This window comes from Rhinatrema bivittatum, chromosome 3 (assembly GCF_901001135.1).
Source record: "Rhinatrema bivittatum chromosome 3, aRhiBiv1.1, whole genome shotgun sequence".
NCBI classification, from domain to species: Eukaryota; Metazoa; Chordata; class Amphibia; order Gymnophiona; family Rhinatrematidae; genus Rhinatrema; species Rhinatrema bivittatum.
In genome coordinates this window covers 590633085-590659899 of record NC_042617.1, presented here as the reverse complement: position 1 = coordinate 590659899, position 26815 = coordinate 590633085, and the positions used below count along the sequence as shown (strand labels likewise).

General features: G+C 45.2%; 1 protein-coding gene across 1 annotated transcript in view; it reads right to left on the bottom strand.

Moving 5' to 3' along the window:
• Positions 1-26815, bottom strand: part of LOC115088438 (potassium/sodium hyperpolarization-activated cyclic nucleotide-gated channel 1-like) — a 312950-nt gene that overhangs the window by 236269 nt on the left and 49866 nt on the right. Inside the window, exon 4 of the mRNA XM_029596713.1 lies at positions 13283-13410. Within this exon, the coding sequence (XP_029452573.1) occupies positions 13283-13410 (128 nt within the window). The remainder of the gene's footprint in view (positions 1-13282; positions 13411-26815) is intronic.

Here is a 26815-nt window from a genome sequence, read left to right as displayed (position 1 = left end):
CCGACTCTACTACCACAGATTGGTGAGGTAGTTGGGGCTTCTAAAAGCCTGGAATGTGCTGTACCAAATAGATGGCATCAGGTCAAGATGGTGAGACGGACCGTGAAATGCTAAGAGAAATTAGGGAAGCTAATCAAATTGGTAGTGCAGTAATAATGGGAGACTTCAATTACCCCAATATTGACTGGGTAAATGTATCATCGAGTCACGCTAGAGAGATAACGTTCCTGGATGGAATAGATGATAGCTTTCTGGAGCAATTGGTTCAGGAACCGACGAGAGAGGGAGCAATTTTAGATCTAATTCTCAGTGGAGCACAGGACTTGGTGAGAGAGGTAACGGTGGTGGGGCCGCTTGGTAATAGTGATCATAATATGATCAAATTTGATTTAATGACTGGAAGAGGAACAGTGTGCAAATCCAAGACTCTCGTGCTAAACTTTCAAAAGGGAAACTTTGATAAAATGAGAAAAATTGTTAGAAAAAAACTGAAAGGAGCAGCTACAAAAGTAAAAAATGTCCAAGAGGCGTGGTCATTGTTAAAAAATACCATTCTAGAAGCATAGTCCAGATGTATTCCACACATTAAGAAAGGTGGAAAGAAGGCAAAACGATTACCGGCATGGTTAAAAGGGGAGGTGAAAGAAGCTATTTTAGCCAAAAGATCTTCATTCAAAAATTGGCAGAAGGATCCAACAGAAGAAAATAGGATAAAGCATAAACATTGGCAAGTTAAATGTAAAACATTGATAAGACAGGCTAAGACAGAATTTGAAAAGAAGTTGGCTGTAGAGGCAAAAACTCACAGTAAAAACTTTTTAAAATATATCCGAAGCAGAAAACTTGTGAGGGAGTCAGTTGGACCGTTAGATGATCGAGGGGTTAAAGGGGCACTTAGAGAAGATAAGGCCATCGCAGAAAGATTAAATGATTTCTTTGCTTCGGTGTTTACTGAAGAGGATGTTGGGGAGGTACCCGTAATGGAGAAGGTTTTCATGGGTAACGATTCAGATGGACTGAATCAAATCACGGTGAACCTAGAAGATGTGGTAGGCCTGATTGACAAACTGAAGAGTAGTAAATCACCTGGACCGGATGGTATACACCCCAGAGTTCTGAAGAAACTAAAAAATGAAATTTCAGACCTATTAGTAAAAATTTGTAACTTATCATTAAAATCATCCCATTGTACCTGAAGACTGGAGGATAGCAAATGTAACCCCAATATTTAAAAAGGGGCGATCCAGGGGCGATCCGGGAAACTACAGACCGGTTAGCCTGACTTCAGTGCCAGGAAAAATAGTGGAAAGTATTCTAAACATCAAAATCACAGAACATATAGGAAGACATGGTTTAATGGAACAAAGTCAGCATGGCTTTACCCAGGGCAAGTCTTGCCTCACAAATCTGCTTTACTTTTTTGAAGGAGTTAATAAACATGTGGATAAAGGTGAACAGGTAGATATAGTATACTTGGATTTTCAGAAGGCGTTTGACAAAGTTCCTCATGAGAGGCTTCTAGGAAAAGTAAAAAGTCATGGGATAGGTGGCGATGTCCTTTCGTGGATTGCAAACTGGCTAAAAGACAGGAAACAGAGAGTAGGATTAAATGGACAATTTTCTCAGTGGAAGGGAGTGGACAGTGGAGTGCCTCAGGGATCTGTATTGGGACCCTTACTTTTCAATATATTTATAAATGATCTGGAAAGAAATACTACGAGTGAGATAATCAAATTTGCAGATGACACAAAATTGTTCAGAGTAGTTAAATCACAAGCAGATTGTGATAAATTGCAGGAAGACCTTGTGAAACTGGAAAATTGAGCATCCAAATGGCAGATGAAATTTAATGTGGATAAGTGCAAGATGATGCATATAGGGAAAAATAACCCATGCTATAATTACACAATGTTGGGTTCCATATTAGGTGCTACAACCCAAGAAAGAGATCTTTCTTGGGTTGTAGCCGCCCTCCATCAATACAGATCAGTATTGGTGGAGGGCGCCCTCCACCAATACAGATCTTGGGTTGTAGCCGCCCTCCACCAATACAGATCGGCAACTCTGCGAACAAAAAGAGATTTCTATGCCCACTGTATCCACAATATGATCTTCGATGCGAAGGCTCTTTTCTCGTATGTATCAGAACTCACCAAAACTGCTCCCTCTGCAATCCCTGACGACCTAGCTCAATCGAAAGCCAATGAGTTGGCCATATTCTTCCAGAACAAAATCTCCAATACCCTGGCTAAATTACCAATATGTCCTAATATGCCGTCCCTGGATCCCGCCCAACCCCCGAACCTAGTTGTAGGTTTGGAATCCTTCGATCCCACGTACGCATTAGAAGTGGAAAACATGATAAAAAGAATGAAACCCTCCACTCACCCACTAGACCAGGGGTCGGGAACCCATGGCTCGCGAGCCAGATATGGCTCTTTTGAGGGCTGCATCTGGCTCGCAGACAAGTTTCGCCACACTTTCCCGCTGACCCAGCCGCTGCCCGGTCCTCTTCCGCCCGGGCTTAAAATGCTGTCAGCCCGGGCGGAACGCGGCAGAACAGCTGGAGTCAGCGGCACCGGCGTGCTCTCTTCTTCTGGCCCCCCCCCGCGGCCCGGAGGAGGAAGTGGAGAGCATCGGGTGCCTGTGCGGCAAGAAGAGGCCACGCTAGTGCGCTCGGCATCGGCCCGAAGAAAAGAAGACTGCAGCGCGGCTCGGAGGAAAACGAAGAGGTTCAACCGCGGCCGATGGGACTCCGCCTCCGCGAGGGCTGAAAATGAAGAGGTTAGCGTTGGGAGGAGGCTGCTAATTTACTCTCTCTCTCCCCCACCCCCACCCCGGGAACTCGCGGCAGCAGCAGCCTCCTCCCAACGCTAACCTCTTCATTTTCAGCCCTCGCGGAGGCGGAGTCCCATCGGCCGCGGTTGAAGCTCTTCGTTTTCCTCAGAGCCACGCTGCAGTCTTCTTTTCTTCGGGCCGATGCCGAGCGCACTAGCGTGGCCTCTTCTTGCCGCTCACGCACCCGATACTCTCCACTTCCTCTTCCGGGCCGCGGGGTGTGTGTGTGTGTGTGTGTGTGTGAGAGTGAGAGATTGCATGTAGGGTGTGTGTGTGTGTGTGTGTGTGTGTGAGAGTGAGTGAGTGAGAGATTGCATGTATGTGAATGATTGAGAGCCTGTATATGTGAAAGAGAGTATGTCTGTGTGTGTGTGTGTGTGTGTGTGAGTGTGTGTGTGAGTGAGTGAGAGATTGCATGTATGTGAATGATTGAGAGCCTGTATATGTGAAAGAGAGTATGTCTGTGATTGAGAGCTTGCCTGTGAGAGAGAGAGAGCATGAATGTAAGTTTACCATTGGGAACCTGTATGTGTAAGTTTGTGATTGAAAACCTGTTTGTGTGAAAGAGTATGTGTGTATGAGATCCTTTGTGTGTGAGAGAAATCATGTGTATGTATGATTAAGAGCCTTTGTGTATAAGTAAGAGAGAGACCATGGGTGTCTGTGTGTGATTGAGAGCTGGTTTAGGTGATGGAGCATGTGAGTATGTGATTGAGAGCATGTGTGTAAATGAGAGAAAGAGAGACATGTTTGTAAGCATGTGAATGAGAGTCTGTGTGTGAGAGAAAAAGACAGCATGTATTTATGTGATTGAAAGCTTGTGTGTGTGTGTAAGCATGAAAAGATAGACAGCATGGGGCGGATTTTCAGAGCCCTGCTCGCGTAAATCCGCCCAAAACCGGGCGGATTTACGCGAGCAGGGCCCTGCGCGCCGGGAAGCCTATTTTACATAGGCCTCCCGGCGCGCGCAGAGCCCCGGGACTCGCGTAAGTCCCGGGGTTCTCGGAGGGGGGCGTGTCGGGGGGGCGGACCCGGTCGTCGCGGCGTTCCGGGGGCGTGTCGGCAGCGTTTTGGGGGCGGGTACGGGGGAGTGGCTACGGCCCGGGGGCGTGGCCGCGCCCTCCGTACCCGCCCCCAGGTCGCGGCCCGGCGCGCAGCAGGCCCGCTGGCGCGCGGGGATTTACGTCTCCCTCCGGGAGGCGTAAATCCCCCGACAAAGGTAAGGGGGGGGTGTAGACAGGGCCGGGTGGGTGGGTTAGGTAGGGGAAGGGAGGATAAGGTGAGGGGAGGGCAAAGGAAAGTTCCCTCCGAGGCCGCTCCGATTTCGGAGCGGCCTTGGAGGGAACGGGGGGAGGCAGCGCGGCTCGGCGCGCGCAGGCTATACAAAATCGATAGCCTTGCGCGCGCCGATCCAGGATTTTAGTGGATACGCGCGGCTCCGCGCGTATCTACTAAAATCCAGCGTACTTTTGCTTGAGTCTGATGCGCAAGCAAAAGTAGGCTGATCGCGCTTCTTTTAAAATCTACCCCCATGTGTGTAAATGTGTAATTAAGAGCCTATATAAGTGAGAGAGAAAAAACATGTGTATATGTGAGTACTGAGAGCATGTGTGTATAGGTGTGTCATTGAGAGCCAGTGTGAGAGAGAGTGCTGGTATGTGACAGAGAGGAGAAAGTTCCAAGCAAACCACCCCGCCTCCTGCTAATTCAGAACAATCTCAGGACACCTGGATATCAAACGTTCCCAGGTATGCAGAGCAAAAAAATTTTTGTATCCTTATTGTTTTTCATTACTGGGTCTTTATGTCTGCTATTTTGAAATATTTTGTTGGTATCTGGAAATGTTTTATATGAGTTTTTAATTATTGGATATTCCACTCATCAGCTGTTTCGAAATATGTTCTTTTTGTTAGTACAGTTTTACTGCTGATGATTTTATATTTCTTGATTTGTTTTATAAGGATGGGTGATGTTTCTTTTTTCCTTTGTTACACTGCATACAGAGACTCTGGCTTGTTGCAGTTTCCAATTCAGTTTTTTCTGCATGCTTCTTGTTATGCGTTTTGGTCTCTTTATTCTATGTTAGGTGAGGGACAGCACGTGATTCAGGTGAGGTTTTCTGCTGGCGTGTAGTTTCTGTGTAGGACTCTATAGCAGCCTGACTTGGTCCGTTTTCCTAATAGGAGATGTATTGGTGTCTTAAGGCCTGGTGTAATATTTTCAGAGACTTATTGTACTTTAAAAGTGTGATCTTACATAAAATGCACACATTTACTTGTATTTAGTTTTAAACATATTGTATGGCTCTCATGGAATTACATTTTAAAATATGTGGCGTTTATGGCTCTCTCAGCCAAAAAGGTTCCTGACCCCTGCACTAGACCAAATACCTTTCAAACTGCTGATCCTCATACCTGAATCTTTTTCTAAACATCTAGCAGATATTATCAACTGCTCCCTTTCACAAGGAATCTTCCCAGACTCTCTCAAATTGGCCAGCCTGAAACCCATACTAAAAAAAACGAACCTGGACCCGGATGATCCCAACAACTACCGCCCTATATCAAACCTGCCCTTTGTAGCCAAGATTATGGAGAAAATCGTAAATAATCAACTTTCAAATTACCTGGAGGAATATAATATTCTACATCCCTCTCAATATGGATTCTGAAAAGAACACAACACAGAAACTCTCCTCATCTCGCTCCTAGATCAAGTATACATTGGCATTGGTAAAGGACAGTCCTTCCTCCTAGCACTTCTCGATATCTCGGCGGCTTTCGACACCGTAAATCATACTACCCTTATAAACCGGTTATCAGACATAGGAATTGCAGGACCCGCCCTCAGATGGTTCGACTCTTTTCTTAAAAACAGAGCCTACAAGGTTAAAATCAATAACAAAGAATCCCTTCGCACTAACTCCCCATTCGGAGTACCCCAGGGCTCTTCATTATCGCCCACCTTGTTCAACATTTACCTTCTCCCCCTCTGCCATTTACTCTCAAAATTAAATCTGAAGTTTTACATATATGCAGATGACGTTCAAATCTTAATTCCCATATCAAATTCACTGGATTCTGCTCTAAAATAGTGGGATTCACATTAGCAAACAATCAACCTCCACCTCGCAAACCTTAATCTGGTGCTTAACACTACCAAGACAGAACTCCTCCTCATCACCCCAGAAGGCAGTCCATTTCATCAACAGCTGCACACTAACACACAAATCTCCCATGCAAGAGACCTTGGAGTCAAAATAGACAGCCATCTGAGTCTAAAGAAATTCATAAACCAAACTAAGAAGGAATGCTTCTACAAGCTGCAAGTACTCAAATAACTCATGCCGCTCCTTTTCCATAATGATTTCAGATCGGTCCTCCAAGCCATCCTGTTCTCCAAGGTCGATTACTGCAACTCCATCTTGCAAGGCCTCCCTGCTACTACAATTAATCCCCTCCAGCTGCTTCAAAACGCGGCCCCGAGAATCCTGACGAATACCAATCGGAGAGAGCACATCTCTAAGAACATAAGAACATAAGAAAATGCCATACTGGGTCAGACCAAGGGTCCATCAAGCCCAGCATCCTGTTTCCAACAGTGGCCAATCCAGGCCATAAGAACCTGGCAAGTACCCAAAAACTAAGTCTATTCCATGTAACCATTGCTAATGGCAGTGGCTATTCTCTAAGTAAACTTAATAGCAGGTAATGGACTTCTCCTCCAAGAACTTATCCAATCCTTTTTTAAACACAGCTATACTAACTGCACGAACCACATTCTCTGGCAATAAATTCCAGAGTTTAATTGTGCGTTGAGTAAAAAAGAACTTTCTCCGATTAGTTTTAAATGTGCCCCATGCTAACTTCATGGAGTGTCCCCTAGTCTTTCTACTATCTGAAAGAGTAAATAACCTATACTATACTATACTATACTAAAAGATCTTCATTGGCTCCCAGTAAACTTTAGGATTCTCCATAAATCACTTACAATTATTCACAAAAGCATTTACCGTCAGCCCCCTCTTGACCTGCTACACCCACTCAAACTTCACTCTTCGACCAGACCCTTAAGGGAAGCTTACAAAGGATCCTTACACATCCCTCCAATCAAAGCGGTACACCAATCAAACATTAGAGACCGGGCATTCTCAACAATAGGTCCCTCCATCTGGAACACCATGCCACCGGACCTCAGGCAGGAAACCTGTCTCATAACTTTTAAAAAGAAACTCAAGACATGGCTTTTCTGTCGAGCCTTTCCCTGTTCTTAAGCCAACAGCTTGACTTAGAATTGTTCCCATCTACTGTGATTAAACAAAGACTAAGTACTCATACACATCATAATGTGGTGGGCTCCTTTTGCCTCCCTTCCACACCATCTTCTGTAAAAAGTTAATTATCTCTGCTCTCCTCTCTTTATTTCCTATCCCCAGTCTTTTGCGCCCCTGTTATAATGTAACTTTTTGCTTCTTCAATCTATGTCTCTTGTTAATTGGTTACCGTTAACCACTTTGTTTGATGTAAACCGAGTTGATTTGATTTGTATCAAGAAAGTCGGTATATAAAAGCCTTAAATAAATAAAATAAATAAGTAGTGGATAACACTTAGAAATCGTCGGTTCAGTGTGCTGCGGCAGTCAAAAAAGCAAACAGAATGTTGGGAATTATTAGAAAGGGAATGGTGAATAAAACGGAAAATGTCATAATGCCTCTGTATCGCTCCATGGTGAGACCGCACCTTGAATACTGTGTACAATTCTGGTCGCCGCATCTCAAAAAAGATATAATTGCGATGGAGAAGGTACAGAGAAGGGCTACCAAAATGATAAGGGGAATGGAACAACTCCCCTATGAGGAAAGACTAAAGAGGTTAGGACTTTTCAGCTTGGAGAAGAGACGACTGAGGGGGGATATGATAGAGGTGTTTAAAATCATGAGAGGTCTAGAACGGGTAGATGTGAATCAGTTATTTACTCTTTCGGATAGTAGAAAGACTAGGGGGCACTCCATGAAGTTAGCATGGGGCACATTTAAAACTAATCGGAGAAAGTTCTTTTTTACTCAACGCACAATTAAACTCTGAAATTTGTTGCCAGAGGACGTGGTTAGTGCAGTTAGTATAGCTGTGTTTAAAATAGGATTGGATAAGTTCTAGGAGGAGAAGTCCATTACCTGCTATTAAGTTCACTTAGAAAATAGCCACTGCCATTAGCAATGGTAACATGGAATAGACTTAGTTTTGGGGTACTTGCCAGGTTCCTATGGCCTGGATTGGCCACTGTTGGAAACAGGATGCTGGGCTTGATGGACCCTTGATCTGACCCAGTATGGCATTTTCTTATGTTCTTTGTCCATTTATTGACAGGTGGCATGGTACAAGAGTGTTCCCATAACCTGTGCTGCAATTCTACTAGCACCTCATGTACTGGTAATGCAAGGACTTCTTTTGGTGGATCCACAAATTGCAAGACTTCCAGCATTTTCTGTCTGGTATCCTCTTCTGATACTAACTGGAAAAGGATGGTATCATCCATCTCTTTAATGAAAGTAGAAAAAGAGAGGTCCTCTGGAGGGGACTTTCTCCTTCCCTCTGGAGGCAAGGGTTCCAATAGAACATCCTCCGATGAAGTATCGGTGTCTGCATCATCCCAAGAGTCCGAGGAAGGTGGACGCTAGGGAGTCAATGGAGGATGGAAAGATGGTATCGAGGGCATCGAGGGTTTCATCAGTGGCCTCGATGGAAATAATGGCGAGAAAGCAGGTTTGGGATGAGAGATTCCCGATGGACCTGGTGTAGGTTCATGCATCGGTAAATTTTTCGATATCTCTTCCCCTGTAGGTTGTGGCATCGGAGTATCTAATGGCTGCACCGGAATGGCACCGATAAGAGTGTCCAATTTAGCAAGTATTGGCGCTAACAACGACAGCTCTGACATTGGCGTTGGCGCAGGTGTCGGTGCCGACAAGGGTATCGGCATCGGTGATGGACTCGGAGCCGGCGATGGATTCAACATCGGTGACGGGATCGGCGCCGGCGATAGAATCGGCACCGGTGCTGGCATCAAAGGCATCTCTCGGATAGCATCTCGAACCGCCTGGTGGATATAACTGTCCAGTTCCACCCTTATAGCTGATGAAGTCACAGCAGCTATAGGGGGAGGCAGTGAAGGCGAAACTGGCCATTCCACAGGTCCCTGTGAAGGCACGGTTCCCAGCACTGATATCGGTGGGGATCGCCTGGGATTCGTAGGCCTCGTGAACATTGATGACTTATCCCTCCGAGGTTTCTTAGGAGTTGGTTCGATGGGCATCGAAGGAACTCCAGGCATCGTGTCTGAATCCGGATCCAGAGGTCTTCGATGTCGATGCCGGTGCTTTTGTCGATGCTCGACGCTCTTTGTTTCGATTATCAAGGTAGACTTTATAGATGACTGGGAAGGGGTCGGTGATGGTCGGTCACCCGCTTCGTCCGGACGATGTTGAGTTTTCAAAACTACCTTTTTAACCACTCCAGCCGGAGACGATTGTGTTGAAGTCGAAATCGACAGCAGCAGTTAAAGATGAAAAAGATTCTCCATCTTTTTCATACGCGCTTGCCTGCCCTTCGGCGTCATTTCAGCGCATTTCGGGCATGTTGATACATCATGTCTCTCACCTAGACATAGCACACATTCGATGTGCGGGTCCGTTATGAACATAGTGCGAGCACAATTCGGGCATTTTTTAAACTCGGTAGCCATGTCGAAGGCCGGACAGCCGTCGACGACCTTCTGACTGGATTTTATTGTTAATGGTATCGACAGGTAAAATTAATTCACTCATTGGAGATGAAAAAAAGGGAGACCCCTACGGTGGAATAATTTTTTCCGAAAAAATTTTTAACTTTTTCCGAGTGTGAATTTACCACACAGGGCTCCTTACCTGCGAGGCCAACAGCAGCGCATAAAAAAGAAGACTGAAGGGAGACCCCTGTGGATCAGGGAATTATGGCATGTTGGGCATGCTCAGTGGAACTCAGTGTGCCAGTCAAAAGTTTCTAGAAACTTTGACAGAAAGTTTTCCGTGAAAGGGCTCCCGCAGAGACATCACCCATATGTGAGGACTATTATTACCATATATAAAGCTGCAACATGGAGTTCCCTTCACACCTTTGCAGCTCTTTATTGCTAGGGCAAAGAAAAACGACAAGATTCGGCCTTTAGACAATCTGTCTTACAGAACTTGTTTCCAATATATTCCCAACTCTTTCTACATCCAACCTGCTGTGATCTTCGGCTGCCTCATTTTCACCAACAATTCTTCACTGTTGCTTCACTACAAAATGACTCAGCCTCTAGCTTGCTAATCACCCATATGTGAGGACTAGCATCCTGCTTGTCCTGGGATAAAGCAAAATTGCTTACCTTGTTATCCCAGGACAGCAGGATGTAGTCCTCACAGAACCCACCCGCCACCCCGCGGAGTTGGGTCCGATACGTTGTATTATTTTCTTTTATATTTTCGCTTACGCATAATGCTACAAACGAGACTGAAGGGAGACCCCTGTGGACGCAGGGATCATAGCATGCTGAGCATGCTCAGTGCACTCAGTGTCCCTGTGTCAGTCAAAGCTTTTAGAAACTTTGACAGAAAGTTTTCCGTCATAGGGCTCCATTACCGATGTCACCCATATGTGAGGACTAGCATCCTGCTTGTCCTGGGATAAATAAAAATACCATTGAGAGGACAAAAAAAAAGTTAGGAGAAAAAACCCCCACAGGAAAAAGAAAGCCTCCCTCACCCCGAGCTGATCTTACCGGGGGGGGGGGGGGGGAGTCGCCGTCAGAGCTTTGCTGCCGTCTGCCAGAAAAAAAACAGCCTTTGATTTTTTTTCTTTTTTTAAACTTTACAGAAAAATACACAGAGAGCTAAAAACCTGACTAAAAGAAACAGGTATTCTCAGCCATAAGGGAACAAAAAAATCCCTGGAGAGCCTGCAGCCGCCTGGGCGGCCTCATGAGGGAGGGATCTGGACAACCAGATGTACACCCCATGGGCGCACAGAATGGGAGAGGGGAGCAATTGGTGGCGGCAGCCAGAATTTGGGGGGGGAGGGCGCATATAACCCCTGTGACCCCAACTTTCTGATACCTATGAATAAACGTGGATAAAGGTGAACCAGATGATATAGTGTATCTTGATTTTCAGAAAGTGTTTGACAAAGTACCTCACGCCAGACTCCTGAGCAAATTAAAAAGTCATGGGATAGCAGGCAATGTTCTGTTGTGGACTGAGAACTGGTTAAAAAATAGAAAACGAGATTAGGGCTAAATGGTCAATTTTCTCAATGGAGAAAAGTGAATAGTGGAATATCCCAGGGATCTGTACTAGGACCACTGCTTTTTAATATATTCATAAATGACCTACATATGGGAACAGCGAGTCAGATGATCAAATTTGCTGATACAAAATTTTTCAAAATTGTTAAATCAGAAGAAGATTATGAGCAATTTCAAGAGAACCTTGCAAGACTGGAAGAATGGTCATTCAAATGACAGATGACATTTAATGTGGACAAGTGCAAAGTGATGCATGTAGAAAAGAGCATCCCAAATTATAGTGACACAATGCAATGTTCCACTTTGGGAGTCACCACCCAGGAAAAGGATCTACGTGTCATCATTGATAATATATTGAAATCCTCTGCTCAGTTTGCAGCGGTAGCCAAGAAAGTGAATAGAATGCCAGGAATTATTAGGAAAGAAACTGAGAATAAAACAGAGACTATCATAATATCTCTGTATCGCTCCGAGGTGCAACCACACCTTGAGTATTGTGAGCAGTTCTAGTCACCACATCTTAATAAAGACAGCAGAATTAGAAAAGGTACATACAGGGCCAGCGGAAGCACTAGGCAAACTAGGCCTGGGCCTAGGGTGCCGACCATTAGGGGGCGCGAGCCATGTGGGGCCACGAACGGCAGTGCGAAAGAGGAGTGGAAGGGCTGCCTGGGCACTGTGAGCATGCAGTGCTGGCCCATCCGCAGCCATCGGCACTAAGCATGCACCTGGCTGGAGCCGCCCTCCTCCTAGGGACTGGGGACAGGGAGGACCCTTGCTTGCTGGCTGGCTGGGACAGAACCAGGGCTGGATGCTCTCTGCTTGGATCTAAGGGGACATGAACCTTTGCTCTCACTCTCTTTCCCATGCAGAAGGGCTGCCTGGGTGCCGTGAGCATGCAGTGTCGGCCTGCCCGCAGCCCTCGGCACTAAGAATGCACCTGGCTGGAGCCGCCCCAGGGGTGGTTGTGCTCTCTGGATCTAGGGATGTGTCATGAGCTTGGTGTGGAGCTCTACGGACAAGTAACTGCTGCATGGGGGCCGGTTGCACGCCCCTGGGAAGGGGGCGCGGGAGGGGCTTGGAGCCACCGTTGCTTGAGCTGCATTAAGCACAGCCGAGGTGAGAGGAGCTCTGGGCATGGTGGGGGAAAGCTGCTGAAATGTGAAAGTCTCGGGCCGCCTTGTGGTCCCTGCCCTACCTCTATCTCACTGCTGCTGTCCAGGAGCACAGGGGTTCAAGCAGGGCGATCTCTACTCCTCTTTGCTGCCCCACATGACTCGCGCCCCCTATTGGGAGCGGGGAGGGGCAGGCGCAAGGCAGAAGATGCCTAGGGTACCTAATCCCCTTGCACTGGCCCTAGGTACAGAGAAAGATGACCAGAATGATAAATGGGATGGAACCATCCCCCTATGTGGAAAGGATAAAGAGGGTTAGGGCTCTTCAATTTGAAGAAGAGATGGCGGAGGGGAGATATGATAGATATCTATAAATTAATGAGTGGAGTGAAACAGGTAAAAGCAAATTGGTTGTTTATTCTTTCAAAAAGTACAAAGACTAGGGGCCATTCAATGAAATTACTGGTGAAATATTTAAGACAAACAGAAGAAAAAAAAAATTTTCTCAATGCATAATTATCTGGAATTCGTTGCCAAAGGATGTGGTGAAAGCCATTAGTGTAGCTGGGTTTAAAAAAGATTTAGACAAGTTCCTGGAACAAAAGTCCATAAACCATTATTAAGGTGGACTTGGGGGAATCTACTGCTTATCCCTGGGATAAGCAGCATGGAATCTATCGACTTTTGGGATCCTGCCAGGTACTTGTGACCAGAATTGGCCATTATTTGAAACAGAATACTGGGCTTGATGCACATTTGATCTGACCCAGTATGGCAAATCTTATGTTCTTATATAAAGCAGCTTAAATTGCTAAAGTTATTTTCTGAATGAGGTCCCTTATTATTACTATACATTCAAAGTACTCGAAAACAGATGCTACAGAAAGAAGAAAAATGTCCCAGATTTTAAATAAATGCAACACGTATTGCAAAGGAAATTATATGAATCCTTTGCATGTAACAAGTAAATAAATAATGTAATTATGGTACTTCAATTTCTGATTTCTACCTTATCCTGATACACACGCTTGCTTCCATTTGAGCTAGCAGCTACTGCAGTCATTCTGGATACAAGCAAAATATGCAGAGCTGTTCCTGTTAGTACACTTATGCTCACCAACCAGGTTTCAGGAATTCCTAAAAAATATATGAAATAATATTTGAAAGTTCAAGGAATATGTAATGTGTTTAAGCATGTTCATAATAACTTATCTTACATTTTAATTACTGAAAAATTGTTGGTAAAGTGATTAAGTGCTAAAGAATGACATTCTCCAATTAACATGTTTCAGCTATGTTTTTTACTCCAGTTGTAATACTTAACACTAATTTAAGTATAAAACTTTATTTAAACTGCTAATAATCACAAAAGAAAATGAACAAGTTTTTTTTTTAGTCTTTGCATTAATGTAAAAGCAATTCTGTTTTGTAGTACAGTATTGGCCAGATTTTTAATTGTGTGCGCACGTACAAAATGGAGGTTATGTGCAGAACTGTCGGGCCTCTTGGAAGGGGTGGACCCGAGGGGCGTGTCCTGGGCGGGGAGGGGAAGGGGGTGGGCCCGGACAGCAGCATTCATCGCTGTCCTGGCTGCCAGCAGGCAAAGCTTACTTCAGGTTGGGCCCTGTAGTAAGTTGAAGAACAAGGAGAAAAAATAAAGGTAGGAATTAGGAGCAGACTGGGAGGGAACTGGGGAAGGTTGAGATGCATCGCCATGCAAATTTCTAAAACTTTACCCCTCCTTGCACGCGCAGATTACAAAATCCGGCGCACATGTGCGCATGGCCCAACGATTTTATAACATGCGCTCGCACATGGATGTGCACATGCACCTATGAAAATCTACACCTATATTAAATGTATTTATTCAAAGTGAACTTGGTGGGGGGGTTACTTTTAAACAACTGTACATAGCCCCATATAAGTATATTTATAACTGTGTGGAGATCTACTACAGCATTTTAGAACCTGCATGTATCAGGCATAGCGGATTATAAAATATGCATATGTCCTCCCTGTAAAGTACATGCGTAAGTTTCCTTATGGGCGAATATCTGCAATGCACTGAAAGCACATACTTTTTCTACCTATTTTTAAAACATACACATGTGTATTTTACATGCAAAAAAATTGTGACTTGCTCACATAAAATCCTGTTTATCTACAGAAGTCAATATATTTTAAAACATGTGCATGTAATTGAAATCACCAGTTCCTCATGAGAGGCTTCTAGGAAAAGTAAAAAGTCATGGGATAGGTGGCGATGTCCTTTCGTGGATTGCAAACTGGCTAAAAGACAGGAAACAGAGAGTAGGATTAAATGGTCAGTTTTCTCAGTGGAAGGGAGTGGACAGTGGAGTGCCTCAGGGATCTGTATTGGGACCCTTACTTTTCAATCCTACCTAATAAACGAAGCTTGACCGACGTGCCGCAAATGCGCAGTAGAGAGCAGCTCTACCGCGCATGCGAGCACGTCGGTCACAGTGTGCCTCTTAAAAATAAAAATGGCGCTGTAGGAGCGGCGGCCCGAAGACCCGGAGCGGCAGGAGCGGCGGCCCGAAGGCCCGGAGCGGCGGGAGCGGCGGCGGCGGCACCGGCCCGAACACCCGGAGCGGCGGCGGCACCGGCCCGAAGACCCGGAGCGGCAGGAGCGGCGGCCCGAAGACCCGGAGCGGCGGCGGCCCGAAGACCCGGAGCGGCGGCGGTCCCGGCCCGAAGACCCGGGCAGGAGCGGCGGCCCGAAGACCCGGAGCGGCGGCGGCATGCGCGCGAGGGAGGGACAGATTTCCAGGAAGTCTGTCCCTCCCTCGCGCGCATGCCGCCGCCGCTCCGGGTCTTCGGCGGAGATCGACTGAAGGGAGGAGGGAGAGAGAGTAGTGACTGGGGGGAGGGAGGAGGAGGGAAGGGGGAGTGACTGCAGGGGAGGAGGGAGGGGGGAGAGAGGAGTGACGAGGGGAGGAGGGAGGAGGAGTGACTCAGGGGAGGGGGGGGAGAGAGGAGTGACTCAGGGGAGGAGGGAGGGAGGGAGGGGGGAGTGACTGACTGAGGGGAGGGGGAGGGAGGAGTGACTGAGGGGAGGGGGGGGAGTGACTGAGGGGAGGGAGGAGGGGAGGAGTGACTGAGGGGAGGGGGGAGGGAGGAGTGACTCAGGGGAGGAGGGAGGGGGGAGAGAGGAGGTAACTGGGGGGAGGGGGGGAGTAACTGGGGGGAGGGGGGAGTGACAGAGGGGAGGAGGGGGGAGTGACTGGGGGAGGGGGAGGATAGGATGACTGGAGGAGGGAGGAGGGGGGAGTGACTGAGGGGAGGTGGGAGGGAGAATGAGGGGGAAGGAAATGATCCAAAAAAAATGTTAATGTAGCCCGTTTTAACGGGCTTAACGGCTTGTATATTTATAAATGATCTGGAAAGAAATACAACGAGTGAGATAATCAAATTTGCAGATGACACAAAATTGTTCAGAGTAGTTAAATCACAAGCAGATTGTGATAAATTGCAGGAAGACCTTGTGAGACTGGAAAATTGGGCATCCAAATGGCAGATGAAATTTAATGTGGATAAGTGCAAGGTAATGCATATAGGGAAAAATAACCCATGCTATAATTACACAATGTTGGGTTCCATATTAGGTGCTACAACCCAAGAAAGAGATCTAGGTGTCATAGTGGATAACACATTGAAATCGTCGGTTCAGTGTGCTGCGGCAGTCAAAAAAGCAAACAGAATGTTGGAATTATTAGAAAGGGAATGGTGAATAAAACAGAAAATATCATAATGCCTCTGTATCGCTCCATGGTGAGACCGTACCTTGAATACTGTGTACAATTCTGGTCGCCGCATCTCAAAAAAGATATAATTGCGATGGAGAAGGTACAGAGAAGGGCTACCAAAATGATAAGGGGAATGGAACAGCTTCCCTACGAGGAAAGACTAAAGAGGTTAGGACTTTTCAGCTTGGAGAAGAGACGACTGAGGGGGGATATGATAGAGGTGTTTAAAACCATGAGAGGTCTAGAACGGGTAGATGTGAATCGGTTATTTACTCTTTCGGATAGTAGAAAGACTAGGGGGCACTCCATGAAGTTAGCATGGGGCACATTTAAAACTAATCGGAGAAAGTTCTTTTTTTTTAGTCAACGCACAATTAAACTCTGGAATTTGTTACCAGGGGATGTGGTCAGTGCAGTTAGTATAGCTGTGTTTAAAAAAGGATTGGATAAGTTCTTGGAGGAGAAGTCCATTACCTGCTATTAAGTTCACTTAGAGAATAGCCACTGACATTAGCAATGGTAAATGGAATAGACTTAGTGTTTGGGTACTTGCCAGGTTCTTATGGCCTGGATTGGCCACTTTTGGAAACAGGATGCTGGGCTTGATGGACCCTTGGTCTGACCCAGTATGGCATTTTCTTATGTTCTTATGTTCTTAAGAACAGAAGACCTTACAAGGCTCTGGCAGGCAGGAGCTTCCAGAGGGGATGTCACTCAGATGCAAGGCAACGACAGACTGATGGAGCAGCCCTTTTATAGGGCTAGGAGAGGAAGTCCCATTAAGGTGGGGCCAGTACACTTCCTGTGTCTGGCCCTTTAAATCCAGAGAAGAGGCGTGCGCCGGCACCTAAGAACCAAGCAGGAAGCTGTGTAGGACCGCGGACAGCGGCCTGCACGACGTAGAGACGCAGAGAAGGCAGGGCTGGCTTGAACGCAGGCCCTGACGTTGGCAGCAGCTCCAGCCGCTGCAGGAGACCCCGGGGGCGGCTCCAACCGCCACTCCGGCCCAGGGATGCGGCCTTAGTGCCGCGAAGATGGAGCAAACTTCGGCGGCGTTCCTGGCCGAGCAGGAGGGCAGGAAAGTCCGCGGCTCCAGTCGCAGTGAAGAGGACGAATCCGGGCGGCCTCCGGGCCGCGAGAGGCAGGTGAGACCACGGCTCCAGCCGTGTTGGAGAGGCCCGACGGCGGCGTCCAGCCGCGTCGGGTGAAGAAGCAGGGATGGTGAGTGAGCCTGCTCGCGGGGGAACCCGCGGGCAGCGCAGTTCATAACAAAGGCAGAATCGTTTCTCAACAATCTTACATTCACGCAGCTGTTTCTAAAAGGCAGAGTCATTTAAAGGCTCTCCATTATACCTTATAAAATCAAGCTACTGCTAATCAAAAAAACTCATTTCCTCAACATTCTCTCAACTGTTTCTCAAAAAACAAAGGTTTGGGGTTTTTTTATATACCGATATTCGATCTGAGATATCACATCGATTTACATTCAGGTACTGTAGGTATTTCCCTATTCCGAGAGGGCTTACAATCTAAGTTTTGTACCTGAGGCAATGGAGGGTAAAGTGACTTCTTTAAAAGGCTCTTCACTATACCTTATAAATGAAGCTATAGCCCATCAAAAAAGGCTACAATTCAGAGACAAGCTGCCCAATCCACCTGATCATTTAAACCCCTGGGTATTAAAGTTATTAAAGAAAAAAATCCATCTTTGTACTGCCCTTAATAACATTTTGTTCACATCCCCACCCCTTCTACTTGTAATTGTTTGGAGTTCAAAAAACATCAGGTCCTCAATCAAGTGTTCTTGCTCACGCCAATGGGCCACGAAAGGGGCTGTCTCAACATTATTTCGAATCCGGCTGCAATGTTCCATTATCCTTGTTTTCACCTTTCTGGTTGTCTTTCCTACATAAAATAAACCACATGGACATTTTATGGCATAAACCACTGATGCTGATTGACAGGTGATCATTGATCTCAAAACAAATTTCCGTCCCGTAGCCTGACACACAAAATCCTTGATTGTCAATGAAAATCTACATACCCCACATTTATTACATGGGCTATGATCACCAACAGCTTGATCCAAAATATCACCCGGCATCAAATCTGAATGTACTAGCATATCTCTAAGATTTCTAGATCTACAAAAAGAAAACATTGGTGGGTCTTTCAAACCAGAAAAACCACTCACCAAATGCAAATGTTGCCTCAGAACTTGCATAAGATCGCCCACTCTATTCCTTGAAGTCAATAGCAAATCATGATTTATATACTTAGCGTTTTTGTATGCTTGTCTCACAATAAGTGCAGGGTAACCAATTGCATCGAAACGATCCCGTAGATCACCAGCATGTTTTTTATAGATGGCCATATCTGAACAAGTTCTTCTCACTCTAAAAAAATTGACTTAAAGGAATATTGTTGGTGAAGATTGTTAAAGATTGTTGTTAGTAATGATTCACATTATGCTCCCCTGAAGAAGCTTATTGAGTGGCGAAACATGTTGGGAGTATAAAGAGAGTATAAAAGGAAGCATCAATTTGTGGGGAAATGGTGTTATAAAAAAAGGGAGTGCAAAATTATCAGAGATTTTTTTAAATTATATGGATGTGTGTATGAATGGTAGTTTTTAATGATTGTGTTTTTTGAAAATTTGATATTCACTCGATGTATCCGATGAAGAATAAATACTGTAAATGTACTGAAGTGTTTAGATAAAATGTTTGTATACAATAAAAAATTTCTAATCAATTTATGTCACTAATTATGGTATAATGTATGAAAATATGTGATATATTTTTATAATTGCCAATTTTTTGAATCCTTCTGGGAAAGGGGCACCGGTTCTATTACTTGGGATTTCAGGAGGGTTGAAACCTCCTCCTCCAGAAGAGAGGAGTGGTCAGATGATTCCCACGTCGGCCGAGGTAGGGAATTTGCTAGTACAGACAGGAAGTTGAGGTGGTAATCTTGAGTCAGTACAGCAAGTACCCACTGATCTGAAGTGATCGTGTGCCATAGATTGGTGAAGTGGCACAACCGACCACCGACGGGTACGGACGGTAGAGGAGGTTGGCTTATGCTCTCCAGCAAGGAGTCAAAATCCAGCAGCTGGGCCTGGTGGAGAAGCTGGCTGAGCTTTCTGAGGCCTGGATTGTCTGGCCTGACCCTTCTGGTAAAGGTCTGGAGGGGCGACCTCGAGTAGCAGGAGGATAATATCTCCGTGGCTTGAAGGACGGCTGCTTAGAGTCTCTTCGGAATGTCCTTTTAGAGGTGGATAGAAAATCAGAAGGCACCGACGAAAGCTGGCGTAGAGTCTCGTGGTGGTCTTTGAGCTGTGCTACAGTCTCCTGGATTTTGTCCCCAAAGAGATTATCTCCAATGCAGGGCAGGTCAGCCAATTGGTCCTGAACCTCTAGTCTTAAGTCAGAGGACTTCAGCCAGGCCCATCTTCGTGCACTAATCCCCGCTGCAGACACCCTAGAAGCAGTGTCAAAATTGTCATAGGCAGAGTGGACCTCATGCTTGCCAGCATCTAGACCCTTCTGAGCCAGGGTATTGAGTTGATCCTGAAGCTGGTCAGGTAAAGACTCAGAAAATTCCTGGATCTTTTTAAATAGGTCTCTGTTATACTGGGTCATGTATAATTGGTAGGAGGTGATGCGAGAAATAAGCATTGAGCCATGGAAAACACGACGGCCAAATGCATCCAGGGACCTCTGTTCTTTCCCTGGAGGTATGGAAGAATGAGATTTAGAACGTCGTGCCTTTTTTTGGGCTGATTCTACAACCACAGAATGGTGATCCAGCTGTGGTTTTTGGAAACCAGGGGCGGTCTGTCCCAGGTAGGTGGCATCTGTTTTTCGATTCACCGGTGGTATAGATCCTGGATGCTCCCAATTCCTCTTCAACAAATCCAGGAGGACGTCATGAACGGATATGGACATGATCTCCTTGGGTGCATCTACGAATTGAAACACTTCCAGCACCTTGTATCTTGAGTCCTCTTCCGTCTGAAGTTGGAATGGTATAGCAACAGACATTTCCTTTATAAAATTAATAAAGGACAGGTCCTCTGAAGGAGAACTCTCCTGAGGGGGAGATGGCTCTAAAGGTAGATCATCAGAATCCTGGGAAGAATCATCGGTCCAAAGATCATGAGGCTGATCACCTGCTCCCATAAGATCTCCAGAGGGAAGTAATGGTGCTATTCCTGAAGAATCAGTTCTAGGCACCGACAGCATCGGAGGAGGCACCGACGGCACCAATGGTGGCACCGACGGCATCGATTGAGGCACCCATTGAGGACGATGCGGTATCGGTGATATCAATGGGCAAGTCAGTGGTAAGATCCCAGACAGTCCGGGCATAGGTTCCGGCCTTGGTGCTTCCTCATCATCCAGCCTGCCGAGTAGCGGTGTGAGCGCATGGGAATTGGGTCAGCGACTGGAGCTAGCATCGGTGCCAGCGTTGACAGAGGCTGGAAATCCTGCAGTGCCTTTCCGATGGCCTCTTGGATCATCCGATCCAATTCTTCGCGGAAGCCTGGGGCGTGGAACCCCAGCTCCAGAGTAGGAGGCAGCACTGGCACAGCCGGAGTGTCCACCGGTAAAGTGGAATCGCGGCTCCCTGCACCAATGAAGGTGGGGAACGCCTCAGTGACCCAGTCGCAGAGGAGGATGGGGCCTTCTCTGGATGGGATTTGTCAGTGGCTCTGTCGATGCTAATGCCAAGGGCTTGCCTGGATCAGCGGACTGAGCCTTCCGATGACAGTGTCAACGCTTTTCACAATGTTCTCCTCGGTTCTTCTCAGGAGCCGAAGAGGAAGAAGTCGATGCCTTCGGAGTAGTTGGTGCCAGGTGGACAGCACCGGTGTCTCGCTGCTAGCGAGAGGTCGATGGCACTGGCTCAGACAATGTCGAAGTGCTTGATGGGGTCGGTGGCTTTGCCTGAAAAAGAAACTCCATCTTCTCTGAGCAGGCCTTATGGCCCTTTGGTGTCATTTGGGCACATTTCGTGCAAGTTAAGACGTCATGGTCCGACCCCAAACACAACACAGACCCTATGCGGAACAGTGATGGACATTGTCTGAGGACAATCAGGGCACTGACGGAAATCCGACGCCATGGCTTCAACAAAAATTTTGCCGCAGTGCGGTCGATGGCCAGTAGGCCTCGAAGGGAAAACTCAATGGGAATCGACCGCAAATAAGGCATACGACCACAGACTATGGAATCGATAGGGAGACCACTATGGGATAGAATTTTTTAAAATTTTTGAAATAAGTTCCGTGAGGAAAATTCCTGTTAGGAATCTCTAGAGAGATTCCTTAACTGCTGCTTGGAAAAACAGAGACTGAAGGGGGACCCCTGCTGGATGCAGGGTTAGTGCCATGCTGGGCATGCCCAGTAGGTGCCAGTCAAAGTTCTAGAAACTTTGACAAAAGTGTTACATGATTGGGCTCCATCCTGATGATGTCACCCATATGTGAGGACTACCAACCTATTTATCCTGTGAGAATAGCTTCTACCATTTTGCCCAGAACAAACATAAGGCTCACTGATCTGTAGTTTTCTGGAATATCCTGGAGCTCTTTTAAAAATGTTGTGTTACATTAGCTACCATCCAGTCCTCAGCTAGAAGCTACCATCCAGTCCTCAGCTAGAGTGGCAGATTTTAATGATAGATCACCAGATTTTAATGACAGATTAACAGTAGCAAATTTGCAATTTCAAATTTGAGCTCCCTCAGAACACTAATTTATCCTGATGATTTGTTACTATTTAATTTGTTCATTTATTCTAGCACCCCTCCATATTTACACTAATTTGCTCCAGTTCCTCTGAATCGTCATCTACAAGGAATGATTCAGATATGGGTACCTCCTCAATCTTCTCTGCAGTAAAGAATGAAGCAAATAATTAATTTATTATTTTCTGAAATGGTGTATAATAGTTTACAGAAAACTCTTAGTAAAACAAAAACCTGCAGAGTCGAAGCCAAACTATATGGCACCTAAGACTGTGTGCCCTCACCCTAAACATAACATACAACACCATGAGCTAGGAGACTCTGTTAAATGTATAAGGCTTTATTTTGATTTAGCAATTTCCTCCTGCTCCTTCTGCTCAACTAGAACCAGTATGGGGATCCTGGAGCAATGAGCCTTCATTCACAACTATAGGAAGATCTTTTTACTGCAAGTTATGCACTAGCACTCCCTTCAGATTCTTGTAAGCCTGGGCCCCCAATCCAAACACTAGGTGTTACCCTTAAGGAAGGACCATGACTCCTTTTTCCCTGGGGGCTGTGAAAACAGCCTCTACAATATCCTCAGTCTTGGCTAACCTGAGAGGGGGCAGAAGATCCAACCTGGGGATTAAACCAAGGATTTTCTGCATTTCAGTGCACAGTACTTATCAGCTAGGCCACTGGGCCAACCCTGGATTTTTTTTACATTTAATATATAACATTATTCTTATTTATAATTTATGTGTGACCTCATCCCCAAACATGTGACCCTATAGTCTATATGGATGCAATCTTTAACCTCTATTAAAATTGACCAATAACCTCTATCCAACTGATTAGTAATCTCTACTTTGTTTATATTTATTTAAAAATGTGTTACTCACTTCCTCAAACGTTTGAGGCAAGGTACAATAACTCATATATCAATATAAAAAACATAAATAGTACATTATTAATCAATAAGGATTAGTAACTTAGGATCTATTCATTTACAAATACATTTTAAATTGCCTACGCGCGTAAATTTTGGGGTTTATGCGCATGGTCTGGCCTTGCGCTCACCGTGCGCATTTTACAACGGGCCCAGCCAAGCGCATAAACCCTGGTACATGCCGAAGTGCCAGGCCTCTCCAAAGGGGTGAGCTAGGGAGGAGTGGGTGGGAGGCGGGCTGGGACAGCGCTATACGACGCTGTACATTCCCTAAATTGATATATTCCATTCACTAAACTGAAAATAAAATGGGTTTTTTTTCTACCCTTGCTGTCTGGACATTTCATTTTTCTTATCACTTTGATCCTCATCTTTATTTTCCTACTTTCCACTTGTTGGTCTCCTAACTCTTTTACAGGGTCTCCTGCTCATTTTGTTTCATCTCTCGCCTCTTCTCTTCTTCACTTCCTCTATCATATCCTGAGGGGGGATATGATAGAGGTGTTTAAAATCATGAGAGGTCTAGAACGGGTATTTATTTATTTATTTATTTTTAATTTTTTATATACCGAGGTTCTTATAGAGACTATAAATCACTCCGGTTTACATATAACGATAAACTGCCCAACATAGATAAGGGGGCTTTACATAGAACAGTGGTACATATAGAACATTATAACTGGATGACAATTTAACATAATGATAATAAATAATATAGAATAGTTTTACTGGTAATTAATAAAATTATGTAATATAAACTATATAATTTAAATATTTAACTTGGATATAGTGACATATTAACCATGCCAAATATAAATAATAAGATAAAATGAATTTTGAACTTAGAAATTGTAGTCCAGTTGCGGAAGAAAATATAAATAAGATTAATTTTTAGAACTCAAAGATTGTTGTCCAGTTGCAGAGTCCTGAAGGTAGGACTTGGTATGGTGACCATAATTAGGGGATACTTCTTATTTGGAAGACTTTCCGTCTTGGTAGGATTGTGAGTCTGGGAAGGCTTGTTGGAAAAGAAGAGTCTTTAGCCTTTTTTGAACTCTTGATGATTGGGTTCAAGTCTTAGATTTGGGGGGAGCATGTTCCACTGGTGGGGGCCTGCTAAGGATAGCGCTCTTTTGCTCAGAGATGATTTTACTTGTTGGGCATGCAGTGATCCTTTGTAAGCGCTTCTGATAGGTCTGGAAGATGTGTGCGGTTGGAGTTGAAAGCTTAACGTGATGGGAGCTATTTTGTTTGTCGCTTTGTGGATGATTGTGAGTACCTTATAGAGTATCCTTTGTTTAATGGGAAGCCAATGTAGATTACTAAGGATTGGGGTGATGTGATCTTTTTTGTTAGTGCTTGTTAGAATTCTGGCAGCAGAATTCTGTACCATCTGTAATGGTTTGATCGTGTTGTTGGGTAGACCTAGTAGCAGGGCGTTGCAATAGTCGAGCTTTGAAAATATTATGGATTGAAGTACTAGCCTGAAGTCAGAGAAATAAAGGAGGGGTTTAAGTTTTTTGAGGACTTGCAGTTTGTAAAAGCAGTCCTTCGTGGTATTGTTTACGAACTTTTTTAGGTTAAGATGATTGTCAAGCCATGCTCCAAGGTTTCTGACGTCCGGTGAGAACATGTTATTAGCGTTTGGTAGAGAGAAGCTAGAAGAGATTGTGAGTGGATCCTGAGAGACAATGAGCATTTCAGTTTTATTGGCATTCAATACTAGGTTGAGGCTTGAGAGTAATTCCTTGATGGGCTGAAGGCATTCGTTCCAGTAAGTGATGGTTTTTTGAAGGGATTCTGTAATCGGGAGAAGGATTTGAATGTCGTCTGCATAGAGGTAATGGGTAAGCTTGAGGTTTGAGAGGAGGTGGCAGAGAGGGAGGAGGTAGATATTGAATAGGGTGGGAGAAAGTGAGGATCCTTGCGGGACTCCTTGCTCTGTAAGGATTGGATGCGATTCTTTGTTGTTTATCCTTACTTTGTAGAATCTGTTGCTTAGGAAGGAGTGAAACCATTTGAGAGCTGTGCCTTTGATCCCTATATTAGTTAGTTGGTCTATAAGTGTAGTATGTTTTACCGTATCAAACGCCGCAGAAAGATCAAGTAGAACCAGCAGGTAAGATTGTTTTTTCTCCAGGTTCACGAGGATGGTATCAGTGAGTAGATGGTATCAGTGGGTAGATGGTATATGGGTAGATGATACCATCAGTAGATGGTATCAGTGGGTAGATGGGAATTGGTTATTTACTCTTTTGGACAGTAGAAAGACTAGGGGGCACTCCATGAAGTTAGCATGGGGCACATTTAAAACTAATCGGAGAAAGTTCTTTTTTACTCAACGCACAATTAAACTCTGGAATTTGTTACCAGAGAATGTGGTCAGTGCAGTTAGTATAGCTGTGGTTTAAAAAAGGATTGGATAAGTTCTTGGAGAAATCCATTACCTGCTATTAAGTTCACTTAGAATAGCCACTGACATTAGCAAAGATAACATGGAATAGACTTAGTTTTTGGGTACTTGCCAGGTTCTTATGGCCTGGATTGGCCACTGTTGGAAACAGGATGCTGGGCTTGATGGACCCTTGGTCTGACCCAGTATGGCATTTTCTTATGTTCTTATGTTCTTTTGTTCCTACATCTCTAATATTATTCATTCTCTTTTTTTCTCCATTTCTCTTTATCTCTGCCTTTTATCCACTCAGCTAAATTTCACCCCACCTTCTCTCCCTTCATTTCTCTTTGCCAATCCTACACTTCCCCAATTCTCCCCTATATTTCCCCCTCTCAGTCCACCATCTTCCTCTCATGGAATCATCTCCAGCTCTCCAGCCCCTTATCCTTTCCTTCAACAGCTGTATCCTTTTTAGTTCTCTTGAACCTCCTCACCTGCAATTCCTCCTCCTCCTCCCATCTTTCGTAGTCATCTTCCAACCCTCACCAAATACAGAATAAAAAGCCCAAAAATCAGGAGTTGTTGGCTGGAATTGCTCTCGAAAGAGAGGGAGGCATACGGGACTGAATCGCTGCTCTTTTGCCACACCTGAGCCTACCACCGCGAACGGACCCGAGCCACGCCCCCGGAAGTGACATCACGGACCGGGCTGAACGCCGGCATAAATTCAACGAAGGCACGGCGCGCAGCCGTCGGCGCGCTGCCGAAGCCGCGCGCCAAAGGGGCGCGCCCCTTGGTAAAAAGTTTTCCTAAGTGTCTTACTTTAAGTTATATGGGTAGAAAAAGAAAATCGAGGATCGTTACATCGTCTCCAGCTGTTCAGCAGGTAAAGGGTCCCATGGATTTTCATTTAACTAGGCGGGTAAGTCAATCAGCCCGCAATTCTATTCCAGATATTTCCTTTTCATCAGGAGCATCAGTAAGTCCCAGCCAGCAGCTTGGGTCCCAACCAGTAGCAGAAATATTGTCTTCACCTCAACCAATTGCAAAACAATCAGAGATGATATCTACTGACAGTATTGTATCCCCCTCTGCAGGAGGAGGTCGGGAGAATGAACTGGGGGCTATAGGAGGCTCAGAACTACAGTGTGTGGTTCCAGGTCCCATTGACCCCCAAAACATAACATTGGTTGATGTATGGAGGGCAATTAATGAAATGCAGAAGGTTATGATGGGCTTCATGGCTCAAAGTAACAAGTCATCTGTTGAAACAAAAAATGCTTTAGAATCATGTGATAATAGGCTGAAACAAGTAGAGGAAGCAAGTAAAACGGCTACCCTACAGATAACATCACTTCAGACAGCCAATAATGCCTTTATTAAAGATAGTATAAGTATTCACCGGCAGATCGAAAGTCTAGAGAATGAGTATAGGGTGAGAAATATAAGATTCTTGAATTTTCCAATGACTAGACTTCTATCTCCCAGTGAATTACTAAAGAAATATTTGGTGGAAAATCTAGCGATTACATCAATAGATGACAAAAGCATTTCAAAAATTTATTATGTGATTAATACTAAGTTAAGAAAGCAGGAGGGAGAGGAAGAAATGGACATTGTCCAGCAGCAGTCTCCTAATCTGACTGCTTTTCTAGAATCGTCCTTGGATGATATACCTGAAAGATCAACATTGAT